At 37.1% G+C, this 13,659-nt stretch overlaps 2 protein-coding genes across 2 annotated transcripts in view; both read left to right on the forward strand.

Moving 5' to 3' along the window:
• Positions 1–469: 469 nt before the first annotated feature.
• LOC146474552 (mitochondrial inner membrane protein Mpv17-like) lies at positions 470–10,894 on the forward strand. The gene is made up of 2 exons (XM_085116917.1): positions 470–624; positions 8,326–10,894. Exons 1-2 carry the CDS (start codon positions 543–545, stop codon positions 8,811–8,813), a joined length of 570 nt encoding a protein of 189 aa, XP_084973043.1. The 5' UTR covers positions 470–542; the 3' UTR covers positions 8,814–10,894.
• A 794-nt stretch (positions 10,895–11,688) lies between these two features.
• LOC146474553 (tolloid-like protein 2) overlaps positions 11,689–13,659 on the forward strand; it is a 31,100-nt gene continuing 29,129 nt past the window's right edge. Inside the window, exons 1-2 of the mRNA XM_085116908.1 lie at positions 11,689–11,984; positions 12,118–13,489. The gene's annotated coding sequence lies outside the window, so the exon portion shown is untranslated. The remainder of the gene's footprint in view (positions 11,985–12,117; positions 13,490–13,659) is intronic.

A 13,659-nucleotide genomic window follows, 5' to 3' on the forward strand; every position in this document is an offset into this window, starting at 1 on the left:
CGGCATCAGTGAAATCCTTCTGGAAGAGCTGCTTGCCAACGGCTTTAAGGAAAGGATAGCTGACAGGCGGCCCATGGTACGAGGTGACTCTCTCCTGGCGCCCATCCGCTGACCAAAAGTTCTGGGGACTCTGGATGTGAGATTGGATTTACAAACTGTGTGGAACAAATATGAGGCCTCTTCAGTCCATTTCACTTGCATTTACCGGAGCCCTTTGAAGAACAAGGCAATGGGCACTTCTGTTATCAGGAGCTCATTGACTGGTGCAATAAGTAGCCCTGCATTCGCTGACTTTGGCGACTGTGTTTTGTATTTCAGATATTTTTAGATTAAAAAAAAAAGCTTTTTCCCGCAGTCCTCAAGTTCTTTGGAACTGTGAGCGGCTGCTGGTTTTCGCAGGAGGTGGTCCTGGGAACTAGTATCACATTCTTGTTCCCAGTGTCTCTCCGTCTTTCAGTCGCTAAATTCCAACATGGCGGGCATTTTATAACCGGGTTACGCTACGACTGTGAATTACGAAACTTTTGCGTAGGAATCGTACAATGAGGATCCTTACAAGAGCTTGGGAAAAATATCAACAGCTTCTCATTGCACATCCGTGGAAAACACAAACAATTGGAACAGGTAAGAATATATGGGATTTCTTTCGTTAACTCTACACAAATCAAACACTTGTCTGTTATAAATTATAAAAATGTCGTCAAAATCTAAATGTTCTGGAACTCAATTTATTTTGTCAAACTTATGATGCATCATTTAGTTCCAGTAGTGCCCAAACCTACCTAGGGGCATTTGTCGGCCTCGTGATTTTCACCTCATAATACTGAGCGCGATCCATTCAACCAGAATTTTTAGGCTGAGGCTCGAAAATTTCTTGGGGTCAAATGGATTGCGACGGGTCCGAACCTTTCTTCGTGTTATTTCCCTGTCCAATTAGGCCTTTGAATTTAAGCCCGACGATATCAATCAATGAAAATCAATAATCGATGAAAATCAATATAATCAATAATAACAATAATAATCAATTGATTGGTATTTGAAATCAATAGAAATCAAAGCCCAAAAGTTGAGTGAGTTTCGATTTTCATTGATTATGATCGATTTACATTGATTAGTATTGATTATCATTGATTACTTCAAATCTCGGTTTCCTTTTCAATAAAACGCATCACATGAATTGACAAATGATTTTAACAAGTTTATTTGTTCAAATATATATCATAACTAAACGTATCCTTTAATTTTAGCATCATATTATTATTTATTAATTATTTAAAACGAGTGATGGTCTCAAAACAACAACATTTTTATTCCCTTTTCCTATATTTTCTTCCTTCAACTCAAGTGTGGTGCAATCGGATTATCACAGGGTGCAAAATTCCGTTGTATATGTATTATATGACGCGTGACGTGCATACGTCATTAGATCAATCAAAGGTCAGGTTTTACTCAGATACCGTTGCATAACCAATTATTGATTATCTATAAAAATCAATAAAATTAAGACGTGTCAGTGAGTGAGTTTCGATTTCTATTGATTGGTTGAACCAATCAATATCAATCAATTAATTACTATTGATTATAATATTATTGATTATATTGATTGCAATCAATGGTTGATTTTCATTGATTGATATGGCCGGGATTTAGATACAGTAACTTTTGATTAGCAACCGGACGTGTCTGTCTTCCCATCGTCCAACGGTTGGCTGAGATTGAACATCATTGGGAACTGAAGTAGAAGTCGAGTCTTCTGTAACTAAATGAATTGCTGGTTTTCACATGAGGTCATAAGAAACTGAAATTCATAACTAAACACGATTTTGGGTTTTTATCTTCATCACATAAAAGAAAATATAAAATTCCATCAGCTTGCTTGGTTTCAGCAGGATAGCATTTTCTGTTTTGAAAATAGAGCAGTTTGAATTTTACATTTTTGCGCAGTGTGTGACAGAAGGATTGCTGCTCTAAACATGTCACGTATACATGGAAACATCGATTTGCCTCATGTTTTTTTAGGTCTGATCAGCTAACATGTAATAGAAACGTCTATGTCAATGTGTGACAGTTCAGCAGAGAGAAGAAAGGCTTTGAAATAGCCAAGGTAAACTCCAGATGTTTTTGCTGGTGTCCAGCCGCCATGTTGGTGGCTATGTTGGTGTCCACCAACATGGCGTCCCATACTAAACTCTGTAATTTTCCGTGGTACATTTTCTCGAATTACTTGGTTATGAGATATCGCACAGCCCTGTGGTTTCACATGTTGTTCATGTATCACTCTTCTACAACATATCTATTTCTTGACTTTATCCATTGAATTGTTGAGGATTTAATTTTTTTACTTGCGCGACGATGTGTAAGTTGAAAACCACCAATACAAATATTAAACCAAATAAAATGGCGAGAGTTTTGCAAGTGCTCAAAAACATCAGGAATATCGGGAAATAAAAAGCTTTTAACAACCAAAACAAACACTTAGCTTGCAAAACAACTGCCATACCCGGCATTTTTTCACGCGCGTACGTGAGCACATTTTCAGTGACAGGACCTCTCACATTTTTAAACATTTACAAAATTCTGAGCATTGCCGCAGTTCGTGCTCTACTGACTGTTTCAGCATCCTAGATCACGCTCCTACCACCTTTCAACTTAAGATAAAAGAAGCCATTCACATTCAATGGGAAAAACCTACACTCAATCATCAACTTATAATGTTGATTTAAAGCTTTCTCTGTTATATTCAGTACATTGTCATTTTTCCTTTGTGCTTATAGTTAATTAGCATTTTGGTTTGCACTATATATTCAACTCTGTGCTTTGTAATTTAAACTGAAGATGACAGAAGTTTCTGTCGAAACATGTTTTTAAATTTAAAAAGTGTCGTGTGGTTCCTTAGGATAACGACATATCTGCTACTATCCAGACCAACTGCATACCTGTTGCAACTGTGCACGGGTGAACAAGTAGCTCCGACAAATCCGTTTACAAGTTCATCCGCAAAGGCTGCACTAATTATTAGAAGTGCAAGTAGTGCTTTCTACACTTTCCTCCATGCTCAACAAAAATAGGGAACAGCGAGGTACTGGGATTGAAAAAGTTCCGGAAATAGCCAAATGGAATGGTCAATTTTCGGGCGGACCGGTCCAACCGAGAAAAGTGGTCCACTTTGTTTTTTCAAAACCTTTCCGGTTGGACCAAACCAATCCATTCAGTTTTGGACCGAAATTTCACTGTCACTTACTTTTCACTTATAATTTCTTGGGCAAAGATGATAAATTTGTGATTAAGTTTGTCTAAATATGATAACAATAAGATGTTAGATGTCACTGGGGTGCAATGCAGAGAAATAAGACTAACGCCCAGTTCAGATGCCGTACTTCACACGAGCCACATCAAATTTGAATTTAGATCCACCCAACTTACACTATTAATAATAATAATAATTATTTATCCCAGCTGAATTGATTCACATACTTAAACTTAATTCAGCTGTACATGTACTTCACATGAGCCATAACAAATTTGAATTTAAGCCTGCCCAAATGAATTAGCTGAACTGATTCAGATGCTGAACTTAATTCAATGGTACATTTGTCTGTATGGCGAACCAGCCGTGAGCTACTGCTAAAAATTGTTTGCGGGAAAAAAATACAGGGAAATGTATGGAAAGTTCAAAACGTGACTGGGCGCTTTCTGTCACAGCTACATCCCTCCAATTTTGCTCTTAAAATCCTTTTCCTAGTACAAAAAGTTTCCAATTCATGAATATTTTAGAAGCGATGTTTTATAAAAATTATTTGACATTGTTTTCCCATACAAACATTTTTATTTTAAGCCTGTTTGCCTACCCGTCAAAATGGCGTCGAAAACCGTGATAAGGCCTATTACCTAAAGTGGTACCTGCAAAAATTTTAGCCTGGTACATGTACGTTGTATCTTCTAGGTATGTGTGTTCAGTGTATGCTTTCCTTGCTGATTTAAGAAATTATTGATTAATAAACACAGTCATGAAGTGATTGCCAAATTAAAGCAATAATAGATCATGCAGATCATGGCGTTCGGACGCGGCTTCAAGCTCTCCGCAAATTTATGTGTGTTTCTCTGTATTTACATCACTTTGGAGTTCTTCAGGTTCTCAGATGTACATGAGAACACTTTGCTTAACGATAGAGAGACGTATTTTGTTTCCCAGATGAATTGCAGGGCTGAAGTTGCTGGTGCTTCATTTCATCGAAACAAACCGACCCGGAGGCAAGAGTCTAATGGACGACTGAAGAGTGTTATGCTTTGTAAGCTTTTTCATCGTGCCTGTTTTGCTTTGACTCTTATTGCTCTTGCTGGTGACATTGAGATTAATCCCGGCTACCAGACATTTGCTGATATCAAGTCCACTAGAGGTCTCAAGATTGCTCACTTGAATATACGAAGTCTCGCAAACAAAACCGACTCTCTGCGTCTTGAGGGAATTAACAACAAAACTTTTGACGTGCTAACTCTGTCCGAGACTTGGCTGGATTCCTCAACAAGTGATGCTGAAATAAAACTCCCTGGATTTGTGTGCATAAGGTTAGATCGCACTGGCAATAAAGAGGGATATGGCGGAGTTGCTATGTATGTAAGAGAAGATTTGGCGTTTCGTTTGCGGAATGATATCAATACTGGTGGACAGGAATGTTTATGGATTGAGTTAATTCGAGATAAATGTAAGCCAACGTTATTATGTTGCGCTTATAGAGCACCAGATGCCGATCTCCGCACTTTTATTTCGTCTCTGCGAGATAGTATGCCTGCTGTTGATCTTGAAAAATCGGATGTGGTCATTTTAGGAGATCTAAACGCAAACATGATGCCTAATTCAAAATTGCCCAAGAAAGACAAACAACTACTTCTCAACTTCTCGCGTGCTTTTGACTTCACACAGCTGATAAAAGAGCCTACTCGAATATCTGACACCTCTCGGACCTTGATTGACCTGATTTTTGTCAATAATGAACATCGCATTGTTAAATCTGGTGTTGTTCCGTTTCCATTTAGTGACCATTACCTGGTGTTTTGCATTCTAAAGACTGGTGTGCACACAAAAGCACATCCAAGAATGTTTGAGTATCGCTCTTACAAGAATTTCGATGCGAATTCATTTAACGAAGATCTTAGGAATGTTCCTTGGCACGTCGTTGACAATGAAAACAATATCGATGACGCTTTATTAACTTGGAACAAACTGTTTTCAGAAGTTGCAGACGATCATGCACCTGTCAAACGACGAGTAGTGAAGGGAACACCTCTTCCTTGGATGAATAGGAAAATTAGCGAATCAATGAGAGATCGAGACTGGTGTCATCGTAAAGCACGTAAATCGAACTCAGAAAAGCACTGGAACACTTACAGGAAACTGAGGAACAAAGTAAACCGCTTAGTAAAATCTGCTAAGTCGAAATATTACTGCGAAATGATCGAGGAAGCCAGAGGAGATCACGGCAAAATGTGGAAAGCTGTAAACGAAGCATGCAAACGTAATTCATCCTCAGAAAAAGTTCAGTGCATCATTTCCGATGGCATTCAGCACACCACTTCCAAATCCATTGCTGTTGCTTTGAATAGCTTCTTTGCATCCATAGGCAAGCGCCTAGCTGACAAAATAACGACTACCTGGTCGAATTGCAACTTGGTTTTAGAACAACCGTTGTCTCAGTTCCAGTTAACTGAACTAGAGGAATCGTTTGTGCTTCAGCAGCTTACTTCTTTGAAGACAAATAAAGCAATTGGTTTGGACAAAATTAGTGCTAGACTACTCAAGAGCTCTGCTAATACAATCACTCCCTCCATCACTAAGCTGTTGAATCGATCGATTCTTACTGGTAAATTTCCTAAATTGTGGAAATGCTCAAAAATTACAGCCTTGTTTAAATCAGGCGACTGGTCAAATGCATCGAACTATCGACCTATCTCTATTTTACCGACACTCAGTAAAATTCTCGAGAAAGCTGTGCATTCCCAGTTCTACCAGTACTTGGTTATTAACAACCTTCTCACAAGGAAACAGTTTGGATTCAGGCAGGGGCTCTCTACTGAATCTGCTTTGACATCATTATTTTGCTGATGAAGTCTTATTGAACATGGAACAAGGTAAACTGTGTGGGGCCGTGTTTTTGGATTTAACCAAGGCTTTCGACACTGTGGACCATCGGATTTTGTTACGCAAGCTTTCCAAAATTGGTTTATGTGAGAACTCGCTTCAGTGGTTCCGCTCTTACATTACTGACAGGAAACAGCGTACATGTTGTGGGAATGAGTTGTCTGATGAATTGCCAGTTACCCATGGGGTCCCTCAGGGAAGTATTCTGGGTCCTCTGCTATTTGTCATCTACATTAACGATTTGCCAAGCGTTCTAGATGCCTGTCAAGCATCACTTTATGCAGATGACACGGTGATCTACTGCTATGGGTCTTCCTCTCAGGAGCTGACTGAAAAGCTCAACCAAGACCTCCTGGCTGTGGCGAAATGGCTGAATGAACATAAGTTAACACTGAATCTGGACAAAACCAAATGCATGCTTATAGGCAGTAACAAGAAGTTACAGAGGAAAATAGCTCTAACTGTTTCAATCTTTGATCATTGTATAAACAATGTTACTTGTTTTAAATATCTTGGAATCTTGATATCGTCTGATTTTTCGTGGACGAATCATGTCGAATACATGGCAGGGAAAGTTAATTAAAGGCTTGGCCTACTTAGACGCATTAAGCATTTGTTACCGTTTAAGGCGCGCATCCTTTTTTATAAAAGCCTTGTTATGCCCTTATTCGAGTATGCTGATTTAGTTTGGGGAGACAAACATAATGTGACTTTAATGTCTAGTTTGCAAGTGCTTCAAAATAAGGCGGCTAAAATAATATTAGATCGACCACTGTATTCCTCTGCGTCTGATGCGTTAACTACACTGAAGTGGTTAACACTAGAAAAAAGGCGCTTCCAGCGCCGATGCGTACATGTATATAAATGTCTTAATGGTCTCACGCATCCCGAATCAACATTAGTCACTCAGCAAGAACAGCATAGTTACAACACAAGAAATAAAGCAAACCTCAAAATTCCATCCATTAAAAGAAACTGGGGTAAACAAAGAACTGGCTATCATGCTGTAAGTGACTTTAACTCGCTGGACAAAACTATACGAGCCTCTGATAATGTAAATATTTTGAAGCGTCAGATTTTTAATTCATTGATTTAAGTTTTGTATTACACATGAGATACATTAGTTTTTAGTAGCATCTTTTAGCATTTTTATTCATTGTAAATTTTTAATTTTTAATTTTCGAGGTCCTTTTTGTAAACCACTTTTTAGTGAAAAAGTTTCCTCATTAAAGATTGTCATTATTTTATTTTTTTATTATTTTATTAAAGCAAATACTGTAGCACCAACTTGGCTAATAATGAGTTCTGAAAAGTACGATGAGACTGTGTAAAACTGTAAGAAAATGTATTAATTGAAGACCCGGGTGGAAGCAAACGTAAGTGACGATTTGACCTTTAAAATTCAAATTTCTCCAAAAAACTTTCTCCTTTGGCCCACAAATTTGTGGTGTTAGAAAGTTTTTTTTTAGCTTTAAAAAGAGAAGAAGAAAAATCCGTTCAAGCATCACTCCAGTTGGTTTAGTTCTCAGGCTAAAGTCATAAGCTTGTTGGACAAATTCAAACCCTTGAATGAGAAAGTAAATATGAACTGTGTTTCGGACACAATAACCTGTCTGTATGCCAAATGAGAAATGGTTTATAAAAGGTTTTCGAAATGAAGGGCACAATCTTAGACTATTAAATAGTTATCATGCCAAAAACATAGATTGAACTAAAGTACTGTCCCATATTTACGTTGTCACCAAAAGGGTTGAATTAGATGAATTGACTTATGAAATTTTGCTTAAAACTCAAGAAACAAAGCCCAGATGTGTGGTTGATTTTTTTATTTGGCAAAAAGAGAATGAAAGGAATCTTCCATGTGCTGATTCAGTTTTTAGGCTTACAGACTGTAAGTCATATTGAGCTTCCATGGAATTCAAGCCCTTAAAGCACAAAATAACCATTATACTACATTTCTGAGACATTGGCCTTGGCTTATAATTATCTACTAGAGCATAATTATTCGGAGAACTTTCGTCATCACTTGTGCTCGTTTTACAATGAGCCCTTCAAATAAGTAATGAGTGGTACATGTACAGAGTATAATATTTTTATTACTTCTAATGTGAGAAGAGAAAAAGTATATTATGTTGTTACTTAACTCATACTCCATTCTCTAACTGAAATGTTCTGCCCTTGCCCGTTAGGTGTCCTTGTAGCCACTGGTGATGTTGTCACTCAGCAGCTTGTTGAACGCAAAGGAACTGACCACGATTTTGTCCGAACTGCTCGTATGGGTGTGGTGGGCTTGATTATTGCTCCTGTGCTTAGAACATGGTATCTATCCCTTGACAAGATTGTGCCTGGTGCAGCTAAAACTGCGGGCTTCAAAAAGATGCTCTTAGATCAAAGCCTCTTTGCTCCTGTTATGATATGCTTCTTTTTTGGCATCACAGAGACACTCGCTGGGAAAAGGCTGGATGAAATTAAGAAGATGCTTCAGGAACGCTATGTGGAGACTTTGATTACAAATTACAAGATATGGCCTCTGACACAAACCCTTAACTTTACTTTCGTTCCAATTCAGCACCGCATCGCTGTTGTCCAGTTAGTGGCAATATTTTGGAATGCGTATTTGTCTTGGATGGCTAATAAGCCAGTGTCTGAGAACTTGATTCAGAAACCTTTGAGCTAAAATTGCCTCAACTTTGCTCAGTCAGTCAACCCTTGATTGACTTTTCTATCATGGAGAATCACGACAAAATAAGCCATGATGTACAGAAATGTACCATAACGTACAGTGCCATTTACTGCTCATTTAACCCTTTGTTTAGGTAAGGCTATTTACGTGGAGGGTGGAAGATCCTAGCACTGGGAAGATCCTAGAAAGCGGATCATTCTAGCGCCATGTTTTCTGTATTCAGTCTAGATGCTAAAGGTTGTACTTGGTGTTAGTGCTTGGATCTTTCGAATCAAGGTCTTCCTCTTAAATCCTAGCTGAGAGATAGGATGACCCTAGCACAAAGTAAACTACATGTACACATGTACCTTCACTTGGAAGTTTCTGTACTAGGGGCAAGGAAAACAAACATGGTGGTGGTAGGGCATTCAGCTTCTAAAGGGCAACAATTTTTCTTTTCTCTCCATGTGGTAAGCACCCTGACCAAAATTTCTGCTTGTAAACCAAAAAACAAACCGAGTTGTTTCGCGACTGAGGATCTTTCTACTCTTAGTATCTTCCTTCCTTCATGTAAACAGTTCCCGACTTTGCAGTTTCATTATCTGAGAAGATTTCCAAGCAGACCTCCAGCAGTGCCTTTCCAGATACAATGCAGACTTTACTCCGCTTGCTTTGACTAATTAGAAAAGGACTGTTAATATAGCCAGCAACCTGAAGTATCCCTTTAAGGATGGTGCATACTAATACTGAAGTATTCTTGCATGGTTTATGACTATGCAAGAAAAGCAGATCTTAGCAAGAGCTATTAGAATCCAAAAAGAAAATAGGGGGTAACCACACATTTTTAGGGATAATTAAGCAACATTTATTCTAGAAAGCTGTAAAATACAAAGCAATGTCTGGCAGTTTTTTTCCAAATTAAAGCTTTATTATCTAAAAATGCATGATTACCCCCAATTTTCTTTTTAGATACCAAGAGCACTTGCCGAGTTCTGCTTTCTTCACCTAGTTTTAAACTGCCCCAAAATATCCCTGTATTAGTAGGCAGCACCCTTGGAAACCCGAGTATCTCCAGATGTGCAGAACATATGCGCAATAGCAAAACTAGGCACAGCCATAAGTCCCATGATCAATATACATGTACTTATCCTTTTCACTATCCTCTACCGTTTTCTTATGTAGCAGACTTGGTTACCAATTTACACGCAACTCACATGTACGACCTTTAAAAGAGTCGCATAAAGTTGCATTTTTATTTTTGGTGGATGTCAATCAAAGGGAAGCCATTGACAAGATCCAAGGGCAAAAAACTAAGAATTTTACTTTGCTAAGAATAGGTAAAGCTTTATTTAAATTGATTTCCTAGCTAGATCAAAAGAAAAGAAAAGGCATTTTTGAATTTCACTGCATGTGATCATTTTCTAACTCACGATCAATTACATGCATCTTTGTTTTGCAAGATTCTCATTTTTTTCATTCAAAAATACAATATCCTGAAAATGATGCCCTATCTTTTAGATAAAATGGCTTGGAAATCAAGCGTTGAGAAAGTTTACCATCTGTCAGCAGATAAAATTGTCAATTTCTTGGTTCTGTTGCCTTGTAATCTTATCAGAATTTAAATGATTGGCATACAGCAAAAAACAACTTAGTTTACCCAACTCTTTTGAAGCCGATACATTGTACAGCTGTACAGATGTAGGTTGCATGTTATTGGTAACAGCTGTAAGAAGTTTAATCTACACTGTATGCTTATCATTTGTCTTTATTCTTGTTCTCCATATATTTGATTGAAAGGGGAAGTGTCAAGGGTTTTTGTTTTTAACTTTAACTTTTCTTTTGAAAATGGAGTATTAAGACCTTCACTTAGCTACAAAATAATTATAGAACAATGAGAGGAGAGAAATCAACTCAATTCTTGAAAGGAACAGCCAACTTTTTTAGTGCATTTTGCAAGGAAAAGTGCGAGAACTTGAAAAACGTTAGCCTAACATCTTTCAAGTTTCAATCCATTCCGACCTACTCTGTCTCTGGCCACAGGCACTAATCAAGAGTTTTCTTGCACTGGGATAATAATTTGTGACAAACCTAGACAATTATTGTTATTATGTTTTTTGATTTGTTTCTGTTGACAGACAAACATTTTTGGGTTTTTAAATGTCATCAAATTTGCATAATAATTCCCCTTTAACAGTGATGTTGTACGAAGAATAGTCCAGTTTTGAATTCATCAAGACCGCTGGATAAAGAGACAAAATACGCATTTATACAGGGTTAGCCTCAACCTGAAGCAAAATATTCACAAATGTTAGCAGGAAACTGCTGAACCCTAAAATGAATAAAAAATACACAGAGTTGAGAAAAGTTCCTCCTCTCACTGGTATTTGTAAATATTTTACTTCAGATTGAGGCTAACTCTGTATAAATGCATCTCTTGTCTTTTTATTCAGCGGTCTTGGTGAATTCCAAAGCGGACTATTGGACATCTGTCACCATGGAGTATTTTGTCCTTAATTTTTTGTGTGGATACTACCTGTATTGACAATGTTTTTCTTTTATTTGATTGATCAAAATTGGTTGTTGTTCTTGCATAAAAATTGAAAAAAATAAAAAAAAACATTAATTTTCTTTTTCATGTTTGAGGCTAGCCTCCCTCGCCGCCGTTCTGTCTTGTCACGCAACTCTCCTCCCCAAAAGAGCGTTGCGTGACGAGACAATGGCTGCGAGGGAGACTAGTTTCAGGCGTATAAAAGCATCAAATTTTACTCTCCATTGGGTACAATACCAGGCAAGATGGGAGACGGGGGATAGTTAGGCTGTAACGTCAATACATGAATGCTTAGTCTCGTGGGTAATCTCTATTTTTCTGTTGTTTCATTCATTCCACAGTCCCATTCGAATTTTCATCCACGCAGTTTTTCTACCCCTGCGCTCAAACAACATTGAAGAATAGAGAAATTGCGACACTAGCATTCCAGTATTGACAACACAGCCCTACTATGCCCAGTCTCCTGTCTTGCACAGTATTGTTGCCAACCGGAAGTGAAATTTGACACCTTTATATGCCTCAAACGAGGGGAAGAAAAATTGAGGTTATTCCCGAACGCAATAATTGGGTAACCGCTAGACGTCATGGAATCCAAAATGGCGGCGCGCAGAAGAAATGAAAATGAAAATAGGCGACCAGTAAAATCTATATTTTTGTAGCTCTGAAATTTATGTATTATTTCCAACAATTTAACGTCAATTTGTTTCAAAATAGGAGGTTCCCTTTAACATAAACCAAAGCAAGCAACCTGTGCTGATATGATCAACAAAGGTAAAAAAATATGTTACTTCACTGAAAACATATACAGGTAGCGGGTAACTGAGAAGGAATATATTTGAGTGGCGTTGAGATAGATCTATTAACATCACATGTGCAAAGGGCAGGGTTTTTTTTTTCATTCGGCAACCGTAATGAAAGTGCTGAGGCAACATGATTTGAATTTTGTTTACAAAGTTTTCTATTTCAACAGTAGAAGGACAAGATGATGTTTACCCTTTAAGCCCTAACAGTGATTAGCATCAAATTTCTCCTTGTAATATCAATGCTTATTGAAACCCTAAGGTTATGAGAATTAAGGATATGACCACCCAAGGTGAATTTTCTTGATATTTAAATGACTTCTCCCTAGTGCTTTTATAGGAACTGTATGGGGAAAAGATAGGAGAATTTCTTCTTTGATATTTGGGGTTAAAGGGTTAAACATCGAAAAATAGTAATTATATAATCACCCACAAGGCTACCTGTATTTTTATATTCATAAAAATATTTAAAGTAATATAATATATTTTTAATTACTATTGTGAATTTAAGAAAATTTTCTAAAAACACATCGGAGACGTATATGTTAGCAATATGGAAAAAAAAAACTATCGCACAATAATGGCCACATGCTAAATTAATTCTCAGAAATGCCATCACACAGTCAGTTGCAACTGAATCAAAATTAAATGCTATCATTGCATCATAAAAAAAGAATCATTCTTCGAAAAAAGTCAAAATTATCTTTTCATTAGAATAAAAAATTGAACTTATAGGTAGCAAAAATTATAAATTATTTAGGTTCAAATAAGACAGTAAGCAAGACACAAGACTGCATCACATTTCAACAATAACATTCGAATAATTATATGCTTATTTTTAATCTTACGACTGAAAAGAGTTAATCGTCACATATATCCACGTGTACAAAAAAGAAATTTGAAAGTCGATGTCTATTTTTAGGGAAGAGCAAATGTATTAAAGAGGAATATTTCATTCATTCATCAATATGGAACGACTTTTTTATTTTTGAATGCACAAAACCAAGCAAATGTCCGCTTATTGAAGTTAAGTTATGCGAAAAATTTAACAGCCGCTTCTCTTGAGGGGAATTAAAAAAGAAACTGGTTTAATTTTTTTGTCATTTTTGTTGCTATAATTAACATAATTACTAGTTTTTAAGCAAACTCTCTGTTGAATTAAGAATTAATAGCAAAAAATCTACCGCGGAAGTCAAGTGAACATTTTATGCAATTTGTTATCACAAACCACAGCTGGACAGGGCTGTACTTTCTAAGTGCGTTCGGTGTTGCCCACGCTTGTAATCCTGAGGAACAACTTCTTGCAGAGAGAATCGATTGTCATCAGTCATTCAGTCATTCAGGTAAGTGAAATTATAGTTGTTTTTCCCTTTGTGTATTAACTGTCCAATTTAACTGTTTAATTAATATTTAGCTAACACATCCAACTACTGACGCAAATAGAGGTGAAACCTTGGCGCGAAGAAATAAACATAACACAGCGCTCTTTAATTATTTCACAATAAACACAAAT

Source organism: Pavona decussata, unplaced genomic scaffold (genome assembly GCF_977016875.1).
Source record: "Pavona decussata unplaced genomic scaffold, jaPavDecu1.1 SCAFFOLD_88, whole genome shotgun sequence".
In the NCBI taxonomy this organism is placed as follows: Eukaryota; Metazoa; Cnidaria; class Anthozoa; order Scleractinia; family Agariciidae; genus Pavona; species Pavona decussata.

What these genes read in the sequence shown, in the direction of transcription:
- LOC146474552 (XM_085116917.1), top strand. Translation starts at nt 543, where the DNA reads ATGAGGATCCTTACAAGAGCTTGGGAAAAATATCAACAGCTTCTCATT. An exon ending in AACACAAACAATTGGAACAG is followed by an intron (nt 625 to 8,325) that starts GTAAGAATATAT and finishes CTTGCCCGTTAG; the next exon opens with GTGTCCTTGTAGCCACTGGT.